We start from the raw sequence: 24153 nt of genomic DNA, 5'->3' as shown, positions 1-24153 counted from the left end.
AGCCCCAAGAATGTTTATTTTTCTAATTCTTATTACTGTATTCTGAGTTTCTCATCCACTAAAGTCCTTCGGTTCGGGAACACTTACAAGGAGGAAGTTGGTTAGAGAGCACTGGTCTGACTTGCGCAGCCAGGGAGGTTTGAAACAAAGTAATTGCTTAATTACTTAATTGCTTAATTGAGGACTGGTCAGACCCAGGCAGATGAAGCAGCTGGGGAGCAAAGGTTTAGGCACAGGTTATGTTGGAGTCAGCAAGGCAGGGCATAAAGTCAAGAGAAGATATTTCTAGGAGCCAGCAAATGTGAGGCTTTCTGTTGACCCACACAGCCGCTTCCTTGTTCCCCTGCAGAGCATGAGGTCTTGAGGTCAGGGAAGAGGGAAGAAAGAGGTGGGAAAGGAAGAATTTAGAAAAGCACACGTGGGAGTAAGAAGTAGTCTGCTGTGCTCCAAGTACTGACCATAGCGTATGTGGTTCTGACCTTGGCTGCAGATGGCAAGGGGCCTCGGAGAGGGAGGAAAGGGGTGAGCTCCTGAAAAAAGCCAGACAGTTGGTGGGTGGGTGGGAAAGTGAGGGTGACAGCAGGGCACAGACACTGAGACTGAAAGCTACATACTAAGTCATTACGAGGAGGGCAAAAAACCCCTTGGGTTGAGGCTTCAGAGCCAGGCTGCCAGGTCCGCCATTTAGGCAAGTGACCTAACTTCTATGCCTATTTCTTCATCCCAAAATAGGTACTAATACCCTGCATCATAAGACTTTTGGGAGATTAATGTAAAGCACTAGTACCTAGCAAGTGCTCAAGTATCAGCAACTATTATTTAAACCATTTACGTGGGGAGGCTGTTTTGGTGCAGGCCAAACCAAATTTTCAACTCCACGTGTGAAGTCTGTCTCTTCTCATAGCAAATACTGGAATCCACTGATAGAAAAACTGTGAGAGATGCCAACATGCAGATCTGAATTGTTACCATGTCAACTGAACGTAAAACCTCATGTCCCTGAGGTCTCCAGCACACTGGAGAGCTCGGCCCTCAACATCTGTCTCTCTTCAAAGCACTGTAGAAAGTTATTTACAGATATTCTGGTTCATTTTGATTCATGTTCTATTTAATCAAATGAATTTCTTTTAAAATTTTTATACACTGTTAAGTTTATTTGATGTGTTTCTAGCACTTAATTACTTAATTAGTACTCCCTGGAACGAAGTGCTTGATGGCCAAGGTGACTTTAGAAATCACCAAAAAGCAAATTTTTTCCAACTGTGAGCAAATTCAAATACCTATGACATAACGATGTGCAACTGACGGGTATAAAATACTCCAGTTCTAAGTAAGGATAATACTTAGAAACAAATGACCGTAACGCCCCACAATAACATAAGAATCAGGTAGGCACTACTGACTCAGGCTTTATCCTGCAGGTGATTCAGGCTTTGGCATAAAACACACCCTTCTTCCCCACTCCCGCACCTCGTGGCTTGAGGGATCTTAGTTCCCGGACCAGGGATCGAACCTGGGCCCCCTGTAGTGGAAGCTCAGAGTCCTGGACCACCAGGGGATTCCCTAAAACACTCCTTTACATAAAGAGGGCTGGAGAGTGGCTGAAGCAGGAACCAAAAGTAGACTTGGAGTCGATTTCACTGAACTTGCAGGAAGGTCCCAAGTTGTAATACCCACTGTATAAACCAATGGTTGCAAACGCAAAGCAGGATTTTGAATAGCTTAGGGGCTATTCAAGATAATACAAGATGAAGTTACAAGATGAAGGTGTCATTAATGATATCTGATGTCTCTTGACACCACCTGTATCTCTCCTTCCCTATTTCCCTTTTCTTCCTTCTTATTCTGTAGTACTCCAATAATAGACTTTAATAAAAGCTGAAGCCATGTTTTCTGCTCTTAATTTTAGAAATAAAATTAAGAAATAAATTTAAATATTAGAAATAAGTCTTTCAGTGACTAATCTGACTAAATTGCTTCACAGACAAGTGTTATTACATCCTTCATAGCTTTTGTATATTACAAATATTAGACAGCGTAAATTTCTTAATCTTTTGATCTTTGGCTGACAGTCAGGAGGCCTACAGAAAGAAGACCACCACCAGCCTTGTGGCCTATGGTGAAAGCATTTTTATAAACAAAACACAATCTACAGTCACCTCACCATCTGAATTTTTTTTTTCTTTTTTTTGTGGCACGCGGGCCTCTCACTGCCGGGGCCCCTCCTGCTGCGGAGCACAGGCTCCGGACGCGCAGGCTCAGCGGCCATGGCTCATGGGCCCAGCCGCTCCGCGGCATGTGGGATCTTCCCGGACCGGGGCACGAACCTGTGTCCCCTGCATCAGCAGGCAGACTCTCAACAACTGTGCCACCAGGGAAGCCCTCACCATCTGAATTTTGATCCCTTCAGACAGACTGGAGATTTGCCTACTAAAACAAATCAGAGAAGGAAATGAGAGTAAGAAGAATCTTACTTTCGACTGAGAAATTCAAAGGGATTTTATCCTTGTTTGTTAATTTTTTTCTCAACTGTAGGAAGATGTTTTCCTTATAAGAGCACCTCCGGTTCCCCTGTGACTAAATGGGTTGCATCTTTGGAATGTCAGACACAGCCAAGTTTATTCCAGTTAACCCGTAGAAGTAGTACCTTGAACTTTTTAATAGTCCTTATACCTACTATAATTAATGATCAATTAAATAATTTATTATTGACAGCTTTTCCTCTAAACTCCCTGAGAACAGGGACTGTAATGCAATGCCTTGTAACTAATACAGTGTCTATGCCATAGTAGGTGCACAGTAAGTTTTATTAAAGGAATGAATGAGAATGCTTGGGATGGAGCCCCAAGGAACTATATGTAACATTAAGGGTTGAGTGAAAAGGCTTATACGGTACAGGAAAAGGAGAAGGAGAAGTACAGATGGTAGGAAAGAACTAGCAAAATGTGATCACAGAAGTCAGGGACAAGAATATTTTAAGGAGTAAATCGTCCACTATATATGATGAAAACTGGACTTAGGGAAATGGAAACCATTGATTACTTTAGCAAGGGTGATTTCCATAGTGTGGTAAGAATGAAAGCCATTTTGGCATGGGTTCAAGAGTGAATATGAGGCAAAAAATGGAACCAGTGTCTTGTCTGATCAGGCTGCTATAACAAAATACTACAGACTCAGTAGCTTAAAGACAACAGAAATTTATTTCTGGAGACTGGAAGTCTAAGATCAGGGTGTTAGCATGGTCAGTGTTCTAGTGTGAGCCCTCTTCCTGGTTTAGAGCCAGCACCTTTGAAATTACCATGTCCTCACATGGTAGAAGAGGCTCGGTATCTCTGTGGGCTAACTTTTATAAGGGCACTAATTATTCCCATTCATGAGTGTTCCACCCTAAAGACTTAAGCAACTCTCAAAGGCCCTACTTCCTAATACCATCATTTTTGGGGGTTAGAATTTCAACATAATGATTTTTTTTTTTTTTTTTTTGTGGTACGCGGGCCTCTCACTGTTGTGGCCTCTCCCGTTGTGGAGCACAGGCTCCGGATGCGCAGGCTCAGCGGCCATGGCTCACAGGCCCAGCCTTTCCGTGGCATGTGGGATCTTCCCGGACCGGGGCACGAACCCGTGTCCCCTGCATCGGCAGGCGGACTCTCAACCGCTGCGCCACCAGGGAAGCCCCAACATAATGAATTTTGAGGGGACACAAACATTCAGACAGTAGCAACCAGTAAGTGCAGATAGAAAACTGGTGGGGTTTCTTTGGTTTTTTAAATTTTATTTATTTATTGTTTCTGGCTGTGTAGGGTCTTTGTTGCCGCGTGCGGGCTTTTCTTTGGTTGCGGTGAGCGGGTGCTACTCTTCATTGCGGTTCACCAGCTTCTCATTGCGGTGGCTTCTCTTGTTGCAGAGCACGGGCTTTAGATGCACAGGCTTCAGTAGTTGTGGCATGTGGGCTCAGTGGTTGTGGCTCGTGGGCTCTAGAGCGCAGGCTCTGTATTTGTGGCACACGGGCTTAGCTGTTCCGCGGCATGCGGGATCTTCCCGGACCAGGGATCGAACCCGTATGCCCTGCACTGGCAGGCGGATTCTCAACCACTGCACCACCAGGGAAGCCCAGAAAACTGGTTTTTAATGGGAGAAGAATTCTTGGCTTCACATATTAAAAAATTGATAAAGATGCAACTATTAGAAAATCAAGGGAAAAGAGGGTTGAGTAAGGCAGTGCATGGGAAAGCACAGAGCACTGTGTAAGAAATCCAGATGTTGTCATATTATTGCTGTTAGGATTAGCTTCTCCATGCGTGTCTTGAGACCTCTCCCTCTCAAATGTATAGTAGAAGTTCTTGTGGGAGGGTCTTCAAGTATTCAAACAACAGCCTAAGTCAAAGAAAAGCAAAAGAAACAATAACAGGAAATTGGAACCAGGCTGAAATAATCACACATTATCAAGTACAAATATGAAAAACTAAGATAAGAGTGAAAGACAACCCAGCAGGAGAAGGGCAGTGATGTCTCGGAGTGTACAATTCTACATTTATACGACTTTTAGCTAGTTCCAGGATCTGGAAACCACATGTGAAAAAAGGAAAACATATACATATGTGTTTTTGGAGAAATTTAACTCCACTATTGGTGATGAGTTGGTTAGTGTGGTGACAGGTCGACCATCCCATTATAAAATTACATTTCTCTCTTTCTAATTAGTAAGTGATCTGAGCAGTGATTCTTCAGGCTGTGTGAATATCCAGTTCCCCAGCACATTTCACCACATGGTTTTTGCATCCATTGATGACCCTTTCCTGGATCAATTATTACTTCGGGAGTTGCAAAATGGTAACTTCATTTCTTCAGTATTCCTTACCCCACATTGTTTTGAAAAGAATGAACTTCTCTTTTTTTGTCTTTCTCTCTTTTTTGAGTATCGTTGTAGACTAACGTTCCCTTTTATTCAATGTTTTATGATCAATTACCAACATTATTTGTTTCTTCCAACACTTTTTATGAAATTTTTCAAACATACAGAAAAGTTGAAAGAACTTCATAGTGAACATCACCCACATTCTACAAGTTACATTTTACTATCCTTTATCACAGATTTCTTCATCTATGCTGCCCTCTATCCATCCATCATTCCGTCGTATTTTTTGACGTAAGTTGCAGTTATTATTCACATTTTTTACTTTTTGGTACTCAATTTGTCCCAAATTTGGCCAGTGACCAGAGTATATAAAAATGAGGTCACGTTAATGGTTTTTACCAGGTTCCTGCTTCCAGACTACCAGAATCAGGAGTGGGGCTGAGGGTTGGCCTTCATGGCACCTCTATCTTGCCGCATTAGTGGAATGGCCTAAACAAGTGGACATTGCATGCAGCCATCAATCTCCAGCCTACCTGAGCTTGTCTGGTCTGGCACCAGAATTACATTGGAAGTTAATCTGCATTTCATCTTTTAAGTATAACCCAGGACTCTGATCATTTCTGATAGAAAAATACAACCTCTTTTAGAAAAATCGTATGACATCAGCCTCAGACAATTCAGCAGGAAGCTTAACCATCACTCATTTTCCCTTTACTTCAAGAATCTATATGAACCAGATGCCAAGTCCTTTATTCTTGGGCATTTTTTGACTTATCTGACTAGTAGATTTACTGGATGATAATATGGACAGAACCAGAAGTAAAACCAGGACCTCCAATGACAAAGAAAAAAAAAAGGTCCATATTCTCTCAGATGTATCCATTTATGGTGGCTTCATAAATAAGAGATACATCAGGTGGGGAGTGGGCAGGGAAACCTTTCCCATGAGCCTGAGGAGAAAGGGGCACATTCTACTCCACAGACCAAGAGGAGATTGAACTCCGTGTTTGAAATGTATGTGACAGATGCTAAAGGACCCTCACTACATTGAGCTACTAAGTACAAGTAGAAAAAAGAATTCGTATCTATTGCATAATTTACATCCATGGCATTGAAATTAAAGTGGTTATTGGAACTTGTCACTGGACCTTGCTGGGGTATTTTTTCCTTGTTTTTTAAAGTGTTAATAAAGATGCATATATGTTATTCTATCACTAATTAATTTTAATATTTTAATAACTGTATTTCAATATAATTGGCTTCCTTTTAACCCTATATATTTAATTTTATGTATTTTAAAACACTCTGAAACGGGTGCATCAGCTCCACCAACTGCCCTGCTTTAGGACAGTTCCCAGAAGTTGCACATAGCTTCCATCACAGTGGCAGAACTTCATCATAACCACTGGGAGTTTAGGAAATATGCCTTTTTCTGGGAAACCGTAGGCCCTGCTAAAATTCAGAGCTGTATTTCTAAAGGAAATGGGGAAGAATAGATGTTGGGGACAACTAGAAGTCTTGGCCGTAATATTATATTTTTTATTGGAGTCCGATAGCTGTTAATTAGATTCCTATTTTTTGTTGTTATTTTGGTTTTCCTTTATCCTTCCTTTCCCACTTGATTTGTCATAGACTGAAAGAGTTATCTCAACCTCTTTCTAAATGCGTCTCTAGATTTTTCTCCCAGTTTCCCTTGTTAATCGATGCCACTTGTACATAGATAGCCATCCTTCAGAGAGTGAGATTGGACCCCGACCACTGGCTTCTTTTTGGACGTGGTAATGGAATCTTTTGTCCTCTCTTCAGCCTTGATTGATTAAGATGATGGCCACTACGTGTTTTACCTTTCTGAGTCATTTTCAGTATATGGTTGTGTTCTGTTATTCCATCTGACTCAATCAAATAGATTTGCTTGCCCTTAGCTTCTCTCATCATATTTGATGTGATTTTTTAAAAAAAACTTTTCATTGGTTTGGTTTATTTTTGTTTGATTTCTTCTGAAGACATATTTTGTTTGTTTGTTTGTTCGTTTTAATGGCTCCTTTTATAACCAACTTAAGATTGTGAGTAATCACAAAATTTCTATATTTTCTATTTTCCATTATTTTATTTCCTTCTCTTCCATCACTTAATTTTAACTGACTATATATCTTTTAGTGTTTACCTTTCTATCTTAAACACTGCTACTTATAATCTCTTCCAGCTCCCAGAAATTAAAAGTTGAGGAAACTGGCATATTTATCCAACCATCAAAATTTTTGTTTCCTTCTCCTTCAAGTGGTGCTCTGATAATCTTTTCTACATTATCAGAGGTTGTAATGTTTATAATTTGTTCTAGAAACTTACTCCCTGGAGTTGTTTTGGATTTCGATTCATTAAAAAGATTCAAAACACGCTATCACTTCTTTTGCCAAAATTTCTCCATTTATCATTTGTTTCGCTGGTTCTTCCTCAAGGTGTTTCTTCAAGAAAGCTCACAGAAGTCATATTCCATGAATACTTGCATGTTTAAATGTATTTTTTTCTAAATCCAATAAATAGAAACCTTCCTCTAATTTTTCTCCTTCAGGTACAGAACTCTGACTCTTTCCACTTCTCCTTATGTCTCTATCCTTAGAGGTTCCTTTTGCCTATGGCAAAGATCACGAGGAGAGAATGTCATCAGTGTTCTGTAGCCCTGACTCCTTGCAGCCAACTCAAAGCTCTGTTCAGAGCATTCAGAGGTGACAGAGAATTGTTCCAGGGCAGTGTGATAATGAGTCCCAGGCTGGTCAGGTGCTTTCCTTGGCACCCGGTCTGTGAACCCACACAGCCTGGCAAGAAAAACAGGCACATCTCACGGAGAAGCAGTCTAGCCAGTGCCCATCACCTCACATTAAGGATTACGTAAACCCAAGACTTGAGCCAGAGGTTACCTGAACCAAGAGGGTCAGAAAGATCAGAGGCTTCTGGAATACTGCCTTTGAAAATGCAACCGTTCCAAGGTAATGCTCATGCAACTTGAAAGAAAATTTTAGATAGAACTGGCCTTAAAATATTTGACATTTGTAGAGTTTTAAAATAGATAGATAGACAGACAGATAGATGGATGATAGTTAAGAGGGGGGAGGAATGATTGCAATTTGAAGAGATTAGATTCACAAAACAGATGTTGACTTTTACATGCCAACTTTCAACGAGAGGACAAAGTGGCAAAGAGGCGCCACCACCTTTGAGCGGCTGGGCCCCTGCCACAGTAGGTGGGCCGCGTCACGCCACCTCTGGCCCGTAGCTTTGCCTCCCTCTCCTGTTCTGCCGCGGGCCCATGATGCCGCAGTACCAGACACAGGAGGAATTCAGTCACGCAGTGGAGAAACTCTACCTCACAGACCCTATGAAGCCATGTGTGGTTCTCAAATATAGGCATTCTGATGGGAGTTTGGGTATTAAAGTAACAGATGATTTAGTTTGTTTTGTGTATAGAACAGACCAAGCTCAAGATATAAAGAAGACTGAGAAATTCCACAGTCAAATAATGTGACTTATGGTGGCCAAGGAATCCCATCAGTGTTGCCATGGAAACGAACTGAATGTTTTGAAATGAAGACTGTCATGTTCTTAGGAAGTAAATATCTTTTGAATTTGAGAAAGTGTTGGGACAGAAAACACTTTATGTAACTAAGTGGGCTATTCAGAAGCCAAGAGATCATTTTTTTAATGTTTACTTTAGAGGGCTAGGAATGTAAATGCTTTCAGTTAGAAAGCCTTTATTTAGTTTTGGAAATGGAACAAGGAATGCCTCTATCTTGGAAACTTTTTGAAGATTGTTTGATGTTAGGCAAAATAAAAACTTACTCTCTGGTAAGTTTGTAACAGTAATTTGAAAATGAGATATCAAGAAAAGCCAATTCTTCCTTAAATTTAGTTAATCTGTCTTTAAAAGAAAATTAAATGTAACCGGATTGATATATTTCTTTTGGAGCATAAATTTTGTGCTGTTGATGACCAGCAAATACAAAATATGGTAACTGGAATTAACTGTGCACAGCAGTATAGCTGATTATATATGGTAGTGTAGTCTCTATATCTAAAAATAACTATGAAAAAAAGTATGCTTTACCTTAAACTTTACAAATTTAAACTATATATTTTGTTTTGTTTTATTTTTATAAATTTATTTATTTATTTTTGGCTGCGTTGGGTCTTCATTGCTGCATGCAGGCTTTCTCTAGTTGCAGCAAGCAGGTGCTATTATTCTTCGTTGCCGTGCAAGGGCTTCTCATTGCAGGGGCTTCTCATTGCGGTTGCTTCTCTTGTAGCGGAGCATGGGCTCTAGGTGCGTGGGCTTCAGTAGCTGTGGCACGCAGGCTCAGTAGTTGTGGCTCGCGGGCTCTAGAGCGCAGGCTCAGTAGTTGTGGTGCGTGGGCTTAGTCGGTCCACGGCATGTGGGATCTTCGAGGACCAGGGCTCAAACCTGTGTCCCCTGCATTGGCAGGCAGATTCTTAACCACTGTGCCACCAGGGAAGTCCCTGGGTTTTTTTTTTTTAACATCTTTATTGGGGTATAATTGCTTTACAATGGTGTGTCAGTTTCTGCTGTATAACGAAGTGAATCAGCTATACATATACATATATCCCTATATCTCCTCCCTCTTGCATCTCCCTCCCACCCTCCCTATCCCACCCCTCTAGGTGGACACGAAGCACAGAGCTGATCTCCCTGTGCTATGTGGCTGCTTCCCACTAGCTATCTATTTTACATTTGGTAGTGTATATATATCCATGCCACTACATCTGCATCTTTATTCCTGTCCTGCCCCTAGGTTCTTCAGAACCATTCTTTTTTTTTTTTTAGATTCCATAAACTCTATTTTTCAATATAAGGGATTCATCATATCATTAACTTGTTGAGCAAAGACTTACTCTGAATCTAATTTTCAGTGCTCAGAAACATCTACCATTACTTTAAATGCATGAACAGAATGCTCACTAATGGATTGAAACAACCATATTACACAAATATATGCCACATATTTGCCATCTATATTTTCTCAGAGGGCTAAGGATTATTTGAACTGTTAAATTTTTGCATACCTCTACGACACCCCAACCCACTTCTCTCATTACTTAATCAACGTGTTAAGCATGACCGTCACAACTGTTCTCCATTAAACCAAAACTATGATATTATTTGATATTTATCTTATATTTATAACTCGAATTTTACCACCTAAATATAATGTTCACATGTTGATTCCTACATTAAAATATTTTTTGTTAGGAATTTGTGTGTTAACCAACGTTTTAACATGGAAAGTTCCGTTAGCCATATGAATTTTGGCATGTTTCAGAGAGATCGGTAAATAAAATATTACATGAATAAAAAAAAAAAGGACAAATTGACTAAATGCCCCAGAGCAAGCAAGCAAGTAGCAAACTAAACCATAAAATTAACCTAAAAGTCAATGAGTACTCACTGTGTGTGGCACCAGACTGATCACACAGCCCCGCTAGGTAGGTAAAGAAAGCTATGTTCCCATGTAATAGGGTATGAGGCCTCAAGAAAGTAAGGCTGGGGCTTCCCTGGTGGCGCAGTGGCTGAGTATCTGCCTGCCAATGCAGGGGACATGGGTTCGAGCCCTGGTCTGGGAAGATCCCACATGCCACGGAGCAACTAGGCCCATGAGCTACAACTACTGAGCCTGTGCGTCTGGAGCTTGTACTCCACAACAAGAGAGGCCGTGACAGTGAGAGGCCCGCGCACCGCGATGAAGAGTGGCCCCCGCTCGCCGCAGCTAGAGAAAGCCCACGCACAGAAACGAAGACCCAACACAGCCAAAAATAAATAAATAAATAAAATTTTAAAAAACAAAAACAAAAAAGAAAGTAAGGCTGGATTTGAACCCAGGTATGACCATGGAACCCAAGATTTTTATCACAATGCAGCACCAATTCATATAGATAATTTACCAATATTCCAAGAAGCAGTCATCTAAGATTTATGTTAAGTCACTGCCTGTGATCTCTTTATATCGCATTTTGGAATTTTAAGTTATTATTTGAGGCTGTTGTCCTAGTCTAGTTCCATTCCATGTTCAGAGAAATGGATACAGAAAGGTTAGATCACTTGAAGAAGCTCAGAAAAGCAACTGAAACTGAAGATGTATTACTAACACCTTCACTTAGACATTTAAGGCTTCGAATATTAAAACATAAGGTAACCTTCTTAAAGAAATAGAGAAAGTAGTTCCGTGCTAGTCCTGTACCACTTGTAGAGACGCAGCTTTATCTGTTATTTTAAGTTTGAGAGCCCTTTTTCCATTCATTCAGAAACAGTCCTTGAGCACTTCTATGCCTGGCACTGTGCTGAGCACACAGTATTCAGCAGAGAACAGAGAACAAAGTATCTGCCTTCTCAGCTTAGAGTCCAGGGGGTAAAATACAGATTTACACAGTGCCAAGTCCAAATGACAGTTTGACACTTGACTTTGACCCGAAGGCCAGTTTTGTTGCTGGCCTTGGGACTTTGACATCCATGGCAACATTTAAGGCCTGCCTTGGTCTCAGAATGCACCACATTGATTGCTTCTGTTACTGAATTAAACACAAGGCCTCCGTCTTGGGGCAGCCAAACCAAAGCCCCCTTGGCTCAGTCAGGGAGTTCTTTCCTACCTGGGCTCATGCTGCCAATAATGAAACTGAGTTTGGTGCAAGCCAGATGGGCTTTTATTCTATAGCCAGAGAATGGAGAAGGGGAACTCATGCTCTAAAGGCACCTTCTCCCTGGAGGGAGTGAGTAAGGGAATTCCAAGGGTTAGGAGGCAGACAGGTCATCAGGTTCTAGGAAAGGATGGAGATATCCAAGGGCAGCTGGGGCATGCGCAGTCTTCCACGCTCCTTTGCACACGGCACGAATTGTGCCTAGCAGAGTACAAATCCCTGCTTCGGGCGGAGATCTTAGCACGGTAATGGAGCAAAGGTAACTCTTGATACCTCCAGGTTTCACCTGTGCAGGCACCTTCCTGTGGTCAAGTCAGAGCCTGCTCTGGGGGGTTGACCACTGCATATCTCTCAAAGCATGTATCTCTCACAGGACAGCTGCAAAGCACCTCTGCCAAACACCAGGTACTTTTGAAACAAACACAGAGATAGATCAGGCAAGTGTCCTTCAGCTCTCAGGAGACGGTATAGAAACACAGAGATAAATCAAGGCAAGGAAAGTGGTGACCCTTAGTCTACTTTGTCCACTATCTGGTTTTACTGTGGGCCTTTGTGGCAACCTGTTGATAAAACACAACTAGCCTGCATGGCTAAAAACCAGTTTCTACGCCTGGGGCCTGGGCTGCATAGCATGGATGACACTTCCAGGAAGTTTGCATTAAAGGTGTACAAAGATGTGAAAATAGATACACACACACATACATATGTAGAAAATTAAATAAACAACTTTTATCACCAATCTAATCTATGCTGGCAGTATAAAGCCCTCCACCCAAGGTATATTATCCCCCTAGAACTCGCCAGGTAATGCTAAGCCCTAGAATGAATTAAAGAACTTCACAGCGACTTCCCAGGATCCTTGTCAACATCCCTTTGCCAGCTGGGAAATGCCCATCTTTCATAAACCTATATGCTCCACGTCCAACCAAAGGTTAGGATCAAAGTCTACTTGGGTGAAGGTTTCCGTCCTTGCCCCAGGTCTCAAAGCCCAGCTGTGCCCCCTCAGCAAGGTCAGTCACCCAGTCAGAACACACGGGGCCAGAGCAGCTTCTATAAGGAAGGTGGAAAGAAAGGCCCCCCTGGCATAGTGATGCTGAGTCTCGGCAGAGAAACCGCGGCGGAGAAATGGAAGCCACATTGTTCAATCAGGGCCACAATGGGAGGGAGAGACCAAGTGAGTGGAGCAGGCACAGTTAGAAGAAAAAAGAATGTCAAACTCATCATGGAGACATGACCCGCCCACAAATGCAGGAGTGCCCATTCGTGTTATTTAAAGGGCACAGTTGACTTAGAACCAGTCTACGGGGTCAGAAGGCCACCGTGCTGGCATGAGAAATGACCACCAGAACCTAAATAGAGTTTAAAAGTCGCCACAAGCCTTTCTGGAATCTTCTACACCTCTGTCATTTCTACTCTTGTCTAGAGTCCAAATCAGGCTTTCTTAATTGAAAGGGAATTCAATCTGTAGGGACACTACTATGTCTTTAGACATTCCCAAGGCCAAAGGGTCTTGGCCCAAGGGCCAAACTCTATGAGTACAATATGGCCTGCAGTTGGACAGTCTGAGTTCAGATTCCATCTCATCTACTTCTGGTTGTGCAACCTGAGTCAAGTAATCTTCTCTTTGCCTTAGTTTCCTCATCTATAAAAAGAGGGATCCTGGTACCCACCTCACAGGACTCTTAGGATCAGACTTCTTTTTTTCTTTTTTTTTTGGCTGTGAGGGGTCTTCATTGCTGCACGTGGGCTTTCTCTAGTTGCAGCGAGCAGGGGCTACTCTTCATTGTGGTGTGTGGGCTTCTCATTGCGGTGGCTTCTCTTGTTGCGGAGCACGGGCTCTAGGCTCGCGGGCTTCAGTAGTTGCAGCACTCAGGCCCTAGAGCACGTGGGCTTCAGTAGTTATGGCACGTGGACTCAGTAGCTGCAGCACACAGACTCTAGGGTGGGCGGGCTCAGTAGTTGTGGCGCACAGGCTTAGTTGCTCCACGGCATGTGGGATCTTCCCAGACCAGGGATCGAACCTGTGTCCCCTGCATTGGCAGGCGGATTCTTAACCACTGCGCCACCAGGGAAGTCCGGGATCAAATACTGATACAAAACATTGCAAAGGGTTTCATGATGTGTCTTGTACCTACTAAATATTATGTAAGTTTAGGTGCACATAAAAGCGAAAACCAAAAGTAATAAGGGAGAAGTTTGTTTCCTGCAGGTAAGTCAGGAGGTGGTGGCACAGCTCAAGGTTTTCAGGGGCTCAAACCCCCCGCCCCCCAGTTCACCATTTTGACATCACCAGGATGGGGCCTGGGTGTTCATGTCCCAGCTGGAACCATCCACACACCAGGCAGCAGGACAGACAAGAAGATAGAAGGGACAAAGAGGACCTGCCAGCCATCTCTTAAGGAGTGACCCCAAGCTGCCCCACTCAGGGCTCCACTTCTATTTACATTTCATTGGCCAGAACCTAGTTAAAAGGGAAGCCTAGAATCATAGCCTTCATTCTGGGTGGCGATGTGTTCAGCTAAAATTCTATAGAAGGGGACCCCCTCCACAAAGAGATGGCGGGGGAGGGTGATTTCAGTTTTCAGAACTTCTATGTTCTAGAAGTTATATGGTTTAGGAACTGAATGAAAGGAAGAAATTAATTTAAAAGGCCTCTGTCCACCTGTACCCCCTGGAACAGCCACTGTAGATCTATAGTTGCTCGAACAGCATGGAAATGCAAGATCAGAAAGACAAGTAGGGGGCTTCCCTGGTGGCGCAGTGGTTAAGAATCCACCTGGGGGACACGGGTTCAAGCCCCGGTCCGGGAAGATCCCACATGCCGCCGAACAACTAAGCCCATGCGCCACAACAACTGAGCCCGTGCTCTAGAGCCCACGACCCACAACTACGGAAACCCACGCACTTAGAGACCCTGTTCCGCGACAAGAGAAGCCACCACAATGAGAAGCCTGTGCACCACAACGAAGAGTAGCCCCCACTCGCCGCAACCAGAGAAAGCCCACACCCAGCAACGAAGACCCAACACAGCCAGAAATAAACACATAAATAAATAAATTTATTTTAAAAAAAAGACAGGTAGGGAAAAAAACCCAGGCACCGTGTACTCCTGGCTCAAGGATCTGCCTCCAGAGGGAGCCCCGTGCAAGATCATACCCTTAGGACACTCAGCCACTAACACTAAGTAGAGAAATTAAAAGTGGTGTGCTGTAAATTGCTTAGAAATACTCATACACGACACCCACAATGTTGTTACCCATTCAGTGGACAGGTGTGCCCTCAGAATACAGTCATGGTTATAGGAGTCCGATGTACTAAGTTATCTATTAATCTAAATTGCTAAATAGATGGAAAGAAACAATGAGCTAAGAAGTAATTATGGGCCACCTGTTATATAGCTCCCACGACTCCAGTTTAAAAAGAAGCAGAGATATAGGTGTTTTAAGGGTCATTTTTCAGGCACCAATTAACACCCACAAACACCCCAATTGTTTCTATTGGAAATCCTCAGCCAGGAGATATTGTTCTTCTGAAAACACTAAAAAGCCCAAGCATGGGGGCTTCCCTGGTGGCACAGTGGTTAAGAAACCGCCTGCCAATGCAAGGGACATGGGTTCAAGCCCTGGTCCAGAAAGATCCCACATGCCACAGAGCAACTAAGCCCGTGTGCCACAACTACTGATCCTGGGCTCTAGAGCCCCCGAGCCACAACTACTGAAGCCCTGTGCTGCAACTACTGAAGCCCGCGCGCCTAGAGCTCGTGCTCCGCAACAAGAGAATCCACCGCAATGAGAAACCCGCGCACCACAACGAAGACCCAACGCACCGCAACGAAGACCCAATGCAGCCAAAAATAAAAATAAATAAATCAAAAAAAAAAAAAGCCAAAGCATGTAATCTAACAGAGGTAAAACAATCCCATTAATGTTACAAATACATCCATAGGTGCTCTTGTTGCCGCTTATGCCCACCCCCACGCCAACCCTCCCCCGCCTTCCTCTTTCATTAACTTTAAAAAGGACAGCTCCACCCTCTTGTTCCACAAGGAAGTCTCAGATTCTGTCACCAGGTGGCAGGAATAATCAGCACCAAGAAGCTGAAGCTCTTGGAACCAGAAAATGTCAGGATTCTGGAAGGGACCATGAGAACAAGTCGAAAGTATGTTGTCTAGATGGGTGGACGGAGGGGTAGGAAGATATGACCTGCCCAGGGTCACGTGTAATTAGGGACCTAAAGGACCAAGCCCCCTCTGTTACCTGTGTCCTGTTTTTCCACCAACTCTTGCTGGGTTTTATTTTTAACTTTTTATTAAGCAAATTTTCAGCACCCATGAAAGTAGGAATAGTAAAGGGAGTCCCTAAGTGCCCATCAGCCAGCTTCAGCAATTAGCAACACTTTGTCATCTTTCCACACTATATGTATTGTCCCCCACATACCTCTATATTTTGTTTTTTGGGGTTTTTTTAAATTTATTTATTTACTTATTTATTTTTGGCTGCGTTGGGTCTTCATTGCTGCGCACGGGCTTTCTCTAGTTGCGGCGAGCGGGGGCTACTCTTCGTTTCCGTGCACGGGCTTCTTATTGCGGTAGCTTCTCTTGTTGCGGAGCATGGGCTCTAGGCCCATGGGCTGCAGTAGTTGTGGCTCGCGGGCTCTAGAGTGCAGGCTCAGTAGTTGTGGCGCACAGGCTTAGCTGCTCCATGGCACGTGGGATCTTCCCTGGACCAGGGCTCGAACCCGTACCCCCTGCATTGGCAGGCAGATTCTTAACCACTGCGCCACCAGGGAAACCCCATACCACTATATTTTGATACCAAGTATCCAGAGGTACTACACTGCACTAGATAAGGCAACGTTAAAGTCACCTTCGTTCACTAATTCAACAAACAATCGTTAGTATCTGCTATGTGCAAGGAACTGGGCTAAAGTAAGGTATGAGCACTTGTAACACAATAAAGCTGTTTGGCCACAAAACTTTTATGCATAAATCATATGTGTGCAGGAAGTTAGACTTTATTCACATTTATACACTCTTGTGTTTCAGTAAATGGAACACGTAATACAAGTTGGAATTGCATTTTTTTCCCTAGATCTGTGGGGCCAGCCAGAGATTTAAATTTAAAATCAAACTCATACACTTGTTCCTTTTTCAAGGACATGGTCACAGCTGACAGGGCTAGCAGGGAATATGTCCTGAAAAGATATAGACACCTACCCGACACTGTTTATCTATCTGTTGCCTTACTTGGAATGAAGTACCATATAAAATGTCTAGTTGGGCTGAGATGCGAGAAAGATTGGACCCACCCAAAACAGGTAAAAGATAAATGAACCAGGTATTTGTCACATTTGGAAAAAGCAGTAGGGGGTCAGGATACCCATCCAAGAGCAAACCCTACTCAGTTTATTAAAGTAAAATCACAAAAAGTAAAAATAAAATTGGTCCCACAAAAGAAGCCATTTTTTTCTTATGCTCATTACTACCAGAGAATGCTGGCAACCGAACAAAACACATTTTAACATCTCATAGATCCAACATCTAAGAATAAAATGATCAAGGATCCGGCCCATGGTTTACTCTATTTTATTTTGTTTTACAATTTGAAAGTCTGTGTGATGTGTTGGAAAGGAGGTTGGAAACCAACATGCTTATCTCAGCTCTGCTTATTAGAAAGTTACATGGCCTAGACCCAGCAACTTTGTTCCATTCTGTCTTCCTCAAGTTGGACCACACCAATCTTATCTATCATAACAACACAAACCAAAATCATCCATGTTTCAGATATAAACAATGACCTTCAGTACAACACATGCATTTTTCAGGTCATCACGGTACCGGCTGAACCATGCTTTATCTTTAAATCTTGTCATATAAGGAACTGCTAATATTTTATAATTTTGCAGGATAGCAGAGAGAATATGGCAAGCTCAGGGCAGGAGAACGTAGCCTGGGCTTGGAGAAAGTCACGTAGTTCTGTTTGGCTGGGTGTCCCTTCATGGTTCCTGCAAGGGGAGCAGAGTGAGATAAATGAGCTTGATCGTGCAGCCCTGAACCATGCCAAGGAGTGTGCAACTGACTCCGCAGGCCAGGAGACTCACTTTATTATGGAGGAAGAGTAACGAAGAAGGAATATAGACAGATCTGGAGGAAAGAAAGATCAGAAGCAGAAAACTGACCAAGAACATGTTTAATCAAAGAAGTGAAATAATGCAAAACATTTAGGCATTTGTTAGTCTTGTACTTAAAGCATTCATATCTTTAAGGAAAAAAATATACGTGAAATATGTGATCCAAATTTTCAACTAAAACTTATTTTTGGTATCAACCACCATATGTACTGTAAGATCATATTAGAAAACAGAAAGATTTAGGGATTTCCCTGGTGGTCTAGTGGTTAGGACTCCGTGCTGCTGTTGCAAGGGGCACAGGTTAAATCCCTGGTCAGGGAACTAAGATCTCACAAGGCACGCGGCCCAAAAAAAGAACACAAAAGGATTTACATTTCTAGATTGAGATAATTTTCTTCTTCCTTATGTGGCTTCTACAGACAGTAAATTGTCAAAATTTTTCAAAATCATCTGTGTTTCTTTATGTGCCAAGCTTCCCTGGTTCTTTCTTTAATCAGCTGACTCATCTAAACACCTCATCTTTGCCATCCCGTCCCTCAAAAGTCTTTGGGTATCATTCATTGAAAGAACATTTGTTTTGTGGCTCTGAAATGTTATTTTTGCAATCTGTATTTTTTCCTAGTATGATGACGACTGCTTTGAAAACCAGAACACATCAGGAAATGACAACTCACTAAGGAGTAGAATTGTGCAAAACAGAGAGCAAGAAAATGGCAGACAGGTACGGCTGGAAAGCAGTGAGTGAATCTATCACCACGTTAACTACTGTGCAACAGCTATGGGGACAGAAAGCATGGCACTCAGCTGGCACTCAGAGGAATGAGTTAAATGGTAATTTGAGTGTGTAAGGCAGTCATGAGGAAAACACACATGCCCAAACAAAGATTTTGTGTTTATACAACTGTGCTCAGAGTTCTCTGATGGGGAGAGTACCCAGGCTTGCTCTGACACTTCACTATTACTATTAGATTCCAAACTCCATCCCAAGGCAGAAAGCACTGGCTTCAGCAGATAACATCTCAATTTTAAAGTAAATGAGGCAGAAAAGAGTAAGGTTCTAAGACATGGTTCTAAAACTGTGTGCATCACACCCTACAGTTCCTCAGCGACATCTAAGTGTACACAGCAAACCGAGGTGCTCTGTGACAATGCCACCTCTTATTTCTTTTATATATTGAATTCTGGGTAGGATCTCATTTTTTTGTTTGTTTGCCTGAAAATATCTTTATTATGTGTTCCCTTTTGATGGATATTTTCACTGAGTATAGACTTATTTTTAATTTAAAAAAATTTTAATGAAGTAGAGTTGGTGTACAATATTACATAAGTTACAGGTGTAAGGATCTCATTTGAAGACAGCCTTCTGCTAAAAAGGGAGCAAATTGCCCATCTATATCACCCTTAAAAAAGTAATTTTGGGTGCATATTCTGGGGGGAGTTTGCTCATGATAAAAGAATAATTTATTTGAAGTAGAAAATTTGAAATATTATTGCAGCAAAATTTGGAAGACAAAAAATGACCTACTGACCTGTAGTTCCAGCAAACGAACAAACAAATCAGTGCCTAACATATTAGAATATAGCTCACTTTAATATAAGTACATATACATCAATAGGCACATGTCACATATATTAGGATCATGCTTTCATATTATTGGGTCATTGCCTATTTCATTTAATATATTGTAAAAAGTGTTCATATCACTAAGTAGTCTTCAACCAAAAAAAGAGAAAACAATACTTCTTTTCACACAAAAACCTGCACATGGGTGCTTATAGCAGCTTGATTCATAATTGCCAAAACCTGGAAGCAACCAAGATGTCCTTCAGTAGGCGAATGGATAAATAAACTGTGGTCCATCCAGGCAATGAAATATTATTCAGCACTGAAAACAAATAAGCTATCAAGACATGAAAAGACATGGGGGAGCATTACATGTGTATTACTAAGTCACAGAAGCAATCTGAAAAGGCTGCATACTGTATGGTCCCAGATGATGTTCTGGAAAAGGCAAACTGTGGAGACGGTAAAAAGATCACTGGCTGCCGAGATGGGAGGGAGGGGTGGATGGGCACAGAGGAGTTTTAGGGCAGTGAAAACACTCTGTATGATACTATGACAGTTGATGCATGTTATTAAATGCTTGTCCAAACCCACAGAATATAGGACACCAAGAGTGAGCCCTAATGTAAACTACAGACTTTGTCGGTTCATCATTTGTAACAAACGTACCACTCTGGTGGGGAAGTCAATAATGGGGAAGGCTGCATGGGGTTGGGGGCGGGCGGAAAAGTATGGGAAATTTCTGTACCTCCCTCTCAATTTTGCTATGAACCTAAATAAAACTGCTCTTAAAAGTCTTTTTTTAATTCTTTCACCAAAAAAAGTCAAAAACAAAAAATTAGGTATTATTGTAAACAGAAATATGAAGACTGAGGAGTAGCCACTAGATTTGGCAACAATGGTCCTTAGGTGACCTTGGCAGGTGACCTTAGCAGAAGCCATCTCAGATGTAGACGTCTGGTCACAGTGGCTTGAAAAGTGAGCAGGATGCAAAGGAATGTCACCAAAAGTAAGGGCAATTCTTTCAAGTGGTTTGGCTGTGAAGGGAAGGAGGGAGGGTAGATGTCCCATGGTTGTAGGGTCAAGAAGGTTTTGTTGTTGTTTTGTTTTGTTTTAAAGATGAGAAAGGGTTAAAAACCAAAAAAGAAAACAATAGGAATGCTAGACATTCCATATAGTAGGTAACTTGGGACAATTTCACTCTAAGAAAATAATAATTATGATCATTTAAATCAAAAATTTACCAAACTTTGACTATTGGCCAAGCTTGGTGTTAGGTGGGAAAAAATGAGAAAGGCTTCTCTGTACTCCTGACCTTTGCAGCTACAGCTTGGATTCAGCTGGTCTCTATTACAATCATCCCATTACCTTCCTTGTACCTGAGGCCCAGCCCACAACAGGAAGGCAGCCTAAGTCAGGAGTACAATGGGAGTTTGGTATCAAAGGACTATATGATCTTTGAGGATCCTTTCAGCTCAGAGACATGCTAATAACTAATTTCTTTTCTTGGGGGGGGGGGTGGGGGGGTTAAAGTAAAGAGAATTGAAGGTCTCATGGGATCTGACAAAAAGCTAGAGCTGAGATTTGGCATTATACCTCTTAGGGCATGTTCAAAACTGCTCCACATCTACCAGCTTCCTCCCAGCCTTCCCTTGCCTTTGCTTACAATAGCTGGACCAGTTTGAGGCATTATTGCAAAATGATGAGACGCAGGAAATCCTCTCCACCATCACAAGAATAGGATGGGTCATGGATATTTCAAAGCTAAACAGTACCTAGAAAGATTGTCCATAAAAGATAGCCCAGGTATATACTTCACTCAGTCAGTTAGAGCAAGTACTAGCTGAGTAAGGGAAATATTTCCCTTTAACCCAACTGATAGAAGAACCCTAGTTCCCAAGGGTAGTTTAACAGCTCTTGAAGATGCTGAGCTACTGTTCATATCTGCAGACCAAGCCTTGGGCTGCCAGGAAAATAAAACCAGCCTTAGTCTCAGTCCTTTGGAAAGTGGGGCTGGCAGAGTATTAAGGAAGATTTGTGCAGCCTCTGGTATTAACTTCATTTAGCACTTGCCTGAAAACAGAGCGGGAGTTGAATGTAGAGACAGGAACTAAAAGCAGAGATATTAGCCCTCTCCCTGAAGAAATGGAGAAAATACCAATGGCTCCTTCTGAAGTAAAGGGAGAAATGTATGATTTTTTGTGGATTTTTTGTGACAAGGGGGAAAATGTCTGTGCATAGATAATTGGAGACATCATCTTGCAAAATAATTTAAAAGGACCGTTTGGGAAAATTTCCTAGCCAAAATTCTGAGCAAAAGAGATCAGAGTCCATTGTGCTCAGGATTCTCATCATTCCATCTCTGTTCCAATGTCTGATTTTGAGGGTGAAGAGCAAGTGACCATTGAGCAGGATTCTCCAAGAAATGATGAAGATGAGGATGACCAAGAGACGCATCAAAAAGGGTACAGGTTTATACCATAGAAATAACCACACTTACTTCCTCAACACAGTGGTTTTGACACTTTTTAAATTCTCATCTAATTTTTAACATTAATTATGATTTATCAGAGATGGTCACCACCAATCTCCCCTCCCTACTACCCACCCAACACCATTTTCAGAAAAAGTAATGGAGCTCTAGAATAATCAACGTGGTAAATTCAAACTGCTAATGTCCTGGGAACCCAATATCCAGGATAATCTTCTAATTAAAGCTCTGAATTGCCAACTAATTGCTCCAGTCTATACAAAAGTAGTTAATTCATCTTCACAATGTTCAATCAATAAGCAATTGATTTCTCAAAATCCAATTCACTTTAAATCCCAACAAATTTGCTCTTACCTTGTCATATCATAATGTTGCAAGTCCTTATCTCCCATTAGCAGGAGAGACAAATTATTATTTTTATTTTTTGGATCAGAAAAATGAAGCTCAGAGAAGTGACTTAGCCAAGGTTAGTGGAACAAAGCTAATTTAAACTTCAGCTTCTGATTCCCAGTCCAAGATTGTCTGGTACTCTATCATAACATGAAAGTATTTGTAAATTTTCTAAATTCCTATTTAAATTTGGTGTAAATTCCTAAGTCTCTGAGGGACTTTATTTTTATGTATCAGAAGATAGACTCGGCCAGAATTAGGATCAAAAACTCTTGTCACATATACATCATCAAGAATATTTGCCACCTTGGAAACCTGAACTTAGTTTCATCCTTTGTTTTCCTTTATGCATCTCTGATCCTGGGGGCTGAGAGCTTCTCTTGGGTGGTCAGAGGTACTCAGGTTTCATCCGTGTTAATGGATGGAAAACAACCACCAGGAGATTGGGAGTTGTTCAGCCTAGATAACCAAATGGCCAAAGCAACTATTTCTAGCTACAGTACTTCCTTTTATGAAGTGTCAAATTGCACTATATACATTCCTTGCCATTAAAAAATCTGATAAATTCAACTTAAAGTAGATGGACCTGCCCTGTTACATGCTGTCTTCCAACGCTGCTACTGTATAACACTATATCCACAGCTGAGGATAAGGCATCAGCAGCCTTTCCTAAATTAGACCATGAAAAATTTAAGTCTTTACTATACTTATATTCCCTCAATATGTTCTAGAACAGTGTTTCTAACTCTCAGTACGCATATTCACACACATACATAAGACAAAATTTTCATGAAATAATGCCTGTCGTCACTATGTATGATACACTCTGAGATGTCCTGTGCTTTTGTTTAAGGATGATCATCATGCACAGTGTGACTGACTTCGCAACCCACTAATGGGTCCCAACTCACAGTTATAAACTATTGTTCCAGAAAAGCAATACGCACTACCACTTCATTTAGCTAAGAATTCGACACAGGCCCGCCAGTCACTCTTAATGCCCATGGTGCTGGTGTTGGGCTCACAGACATCTATTCTCCACAAAGTTATGGTCAGTTAAGGCTTCATAACAAAATACAATCAAAGGAGACAGTAGGAATAAGTCGCAGGGGAATGCCCCTGTTTGACGAAATGCAAGAAGGCTTTGTAGAAGCAAAGGGCTTGAGCTGTGCCCTGAAACGTGAAGGGGGCTGAGATTTGGGCACAGGGGCATGACTGCTGGAGGGAAGGGAACTGGAGGTGTTCACCAAGGGGACGGGAGCTCCCAGCGGGGGCTGAGTCCTTTGAGATCCTGGGGATTGAGAATCTTCTATAGAGGAGAAGGGGTTGTTTTAGAAATCCTGTCCAGTGGCCTGGAAGTGGTCATGATTAAATGTGTGAGTAAATTCCTTCCATTTGGCCTCAAGTGGGAGAATGAAGGCACATTGAGCAAAGAGACATGTGCAGGGAAGCCAGGTTTCAGAGTAAGTGGAGGGCCTGGGGGGGCAACCGGGAGCACCCAGGAGAAGGAAGGACAGTTGCTATGGGTACAGGCCTGTGGCCTCTCCAGACTCCCTCACTGGTGGACAACATCCTCCCCAGAAGAAGTGATCAGATGCACACGTGGCTCACACACCACACACTGCCCTGTAACAAAGCTCTGGGCAGAAACAAATACACCAACAATTCCAGAACGTTCTGAAAAAGCTATATGACAACCCATTGGTTAACGGTCCTCAAATCCGCGAAATTTTACTTTACATGTAAGCATCCTGTGAAGTCCGTCAGCCTCCTGCTAAACAGGGTGGTGACTGAGGACAGGGAATCTCCAGCTTGCTCACACTTTGGGAACCAGAAGGGAGAACCAGAAGGGATGAGAGTTCATTGGATTTTTTTGGGGGGGCTGCGTTGGGTCTTCAATGCTGCGCGTGGGCTTTCTCTAGTTGCAGCGCGCAGGGGCTACTCTTCGTTGCGGTGGCTTCTTTTGTTGCGGAGCATGGGCTCTAGGAGCGAGGGCTTCAGTAGTTGTGGTGCATGGACTTAGTT

At 42.3% G+C, this 24153-nt stretch overlaps 1 protein-coding gene and 1 long non-coding RNA gene across 2 annotated transcripts in view; one reads left to right on the top strand and one right to left on the bottom strand.

The window, feature by feature from the left end:
* LOC137227992 (uncharacterized) overlaps positions 1-24153 on the bottom strand; it is a 231709-nt gene that overhangs the window by 163656 nt on the left and 43900 nt on the right. The gene's annotated exons all lie outside the window — the stretch shown is intronic.
* SLC28A3 (solute carrier family 28 member 3) overlaps positions 1-24153 on the top strand; it is a 57604-nt gene that overhangs the window by 9252 nt on the left and 24199 nt on the right. Inside the window, exons 2-3 of the mRNA XM_067744736.1 lie at positions 18306-18404; positions 21633-21712. Of these exons, the coding sequence (XP_067600837.1) occupies positions 18306-18404; positions 21633-21712 (179 nt within the window). The remainder of the gene's footprint in view (positions 1-18305; positions 18405-21632; positions 21713-24153) is intronic.

The sequence above is a fragment of the Pseudorca crassidens genome, chromosome 7 (assembly GCF_039906515.1).
Source record: "Pseudorca crassidens isolate mPseCra1 chromosome 7, mPseCra1.hap1, whole genome shotgun sequence".
NCBI lineage: Eukaryota > Metazoa > Chordata > Mammalia > Artiodactyla > Delphinidae > Pseudorca > Pseudorca crassidens.
This window is presented reverse-complemented; position numbering and strand designations above follow the sequence as displayed.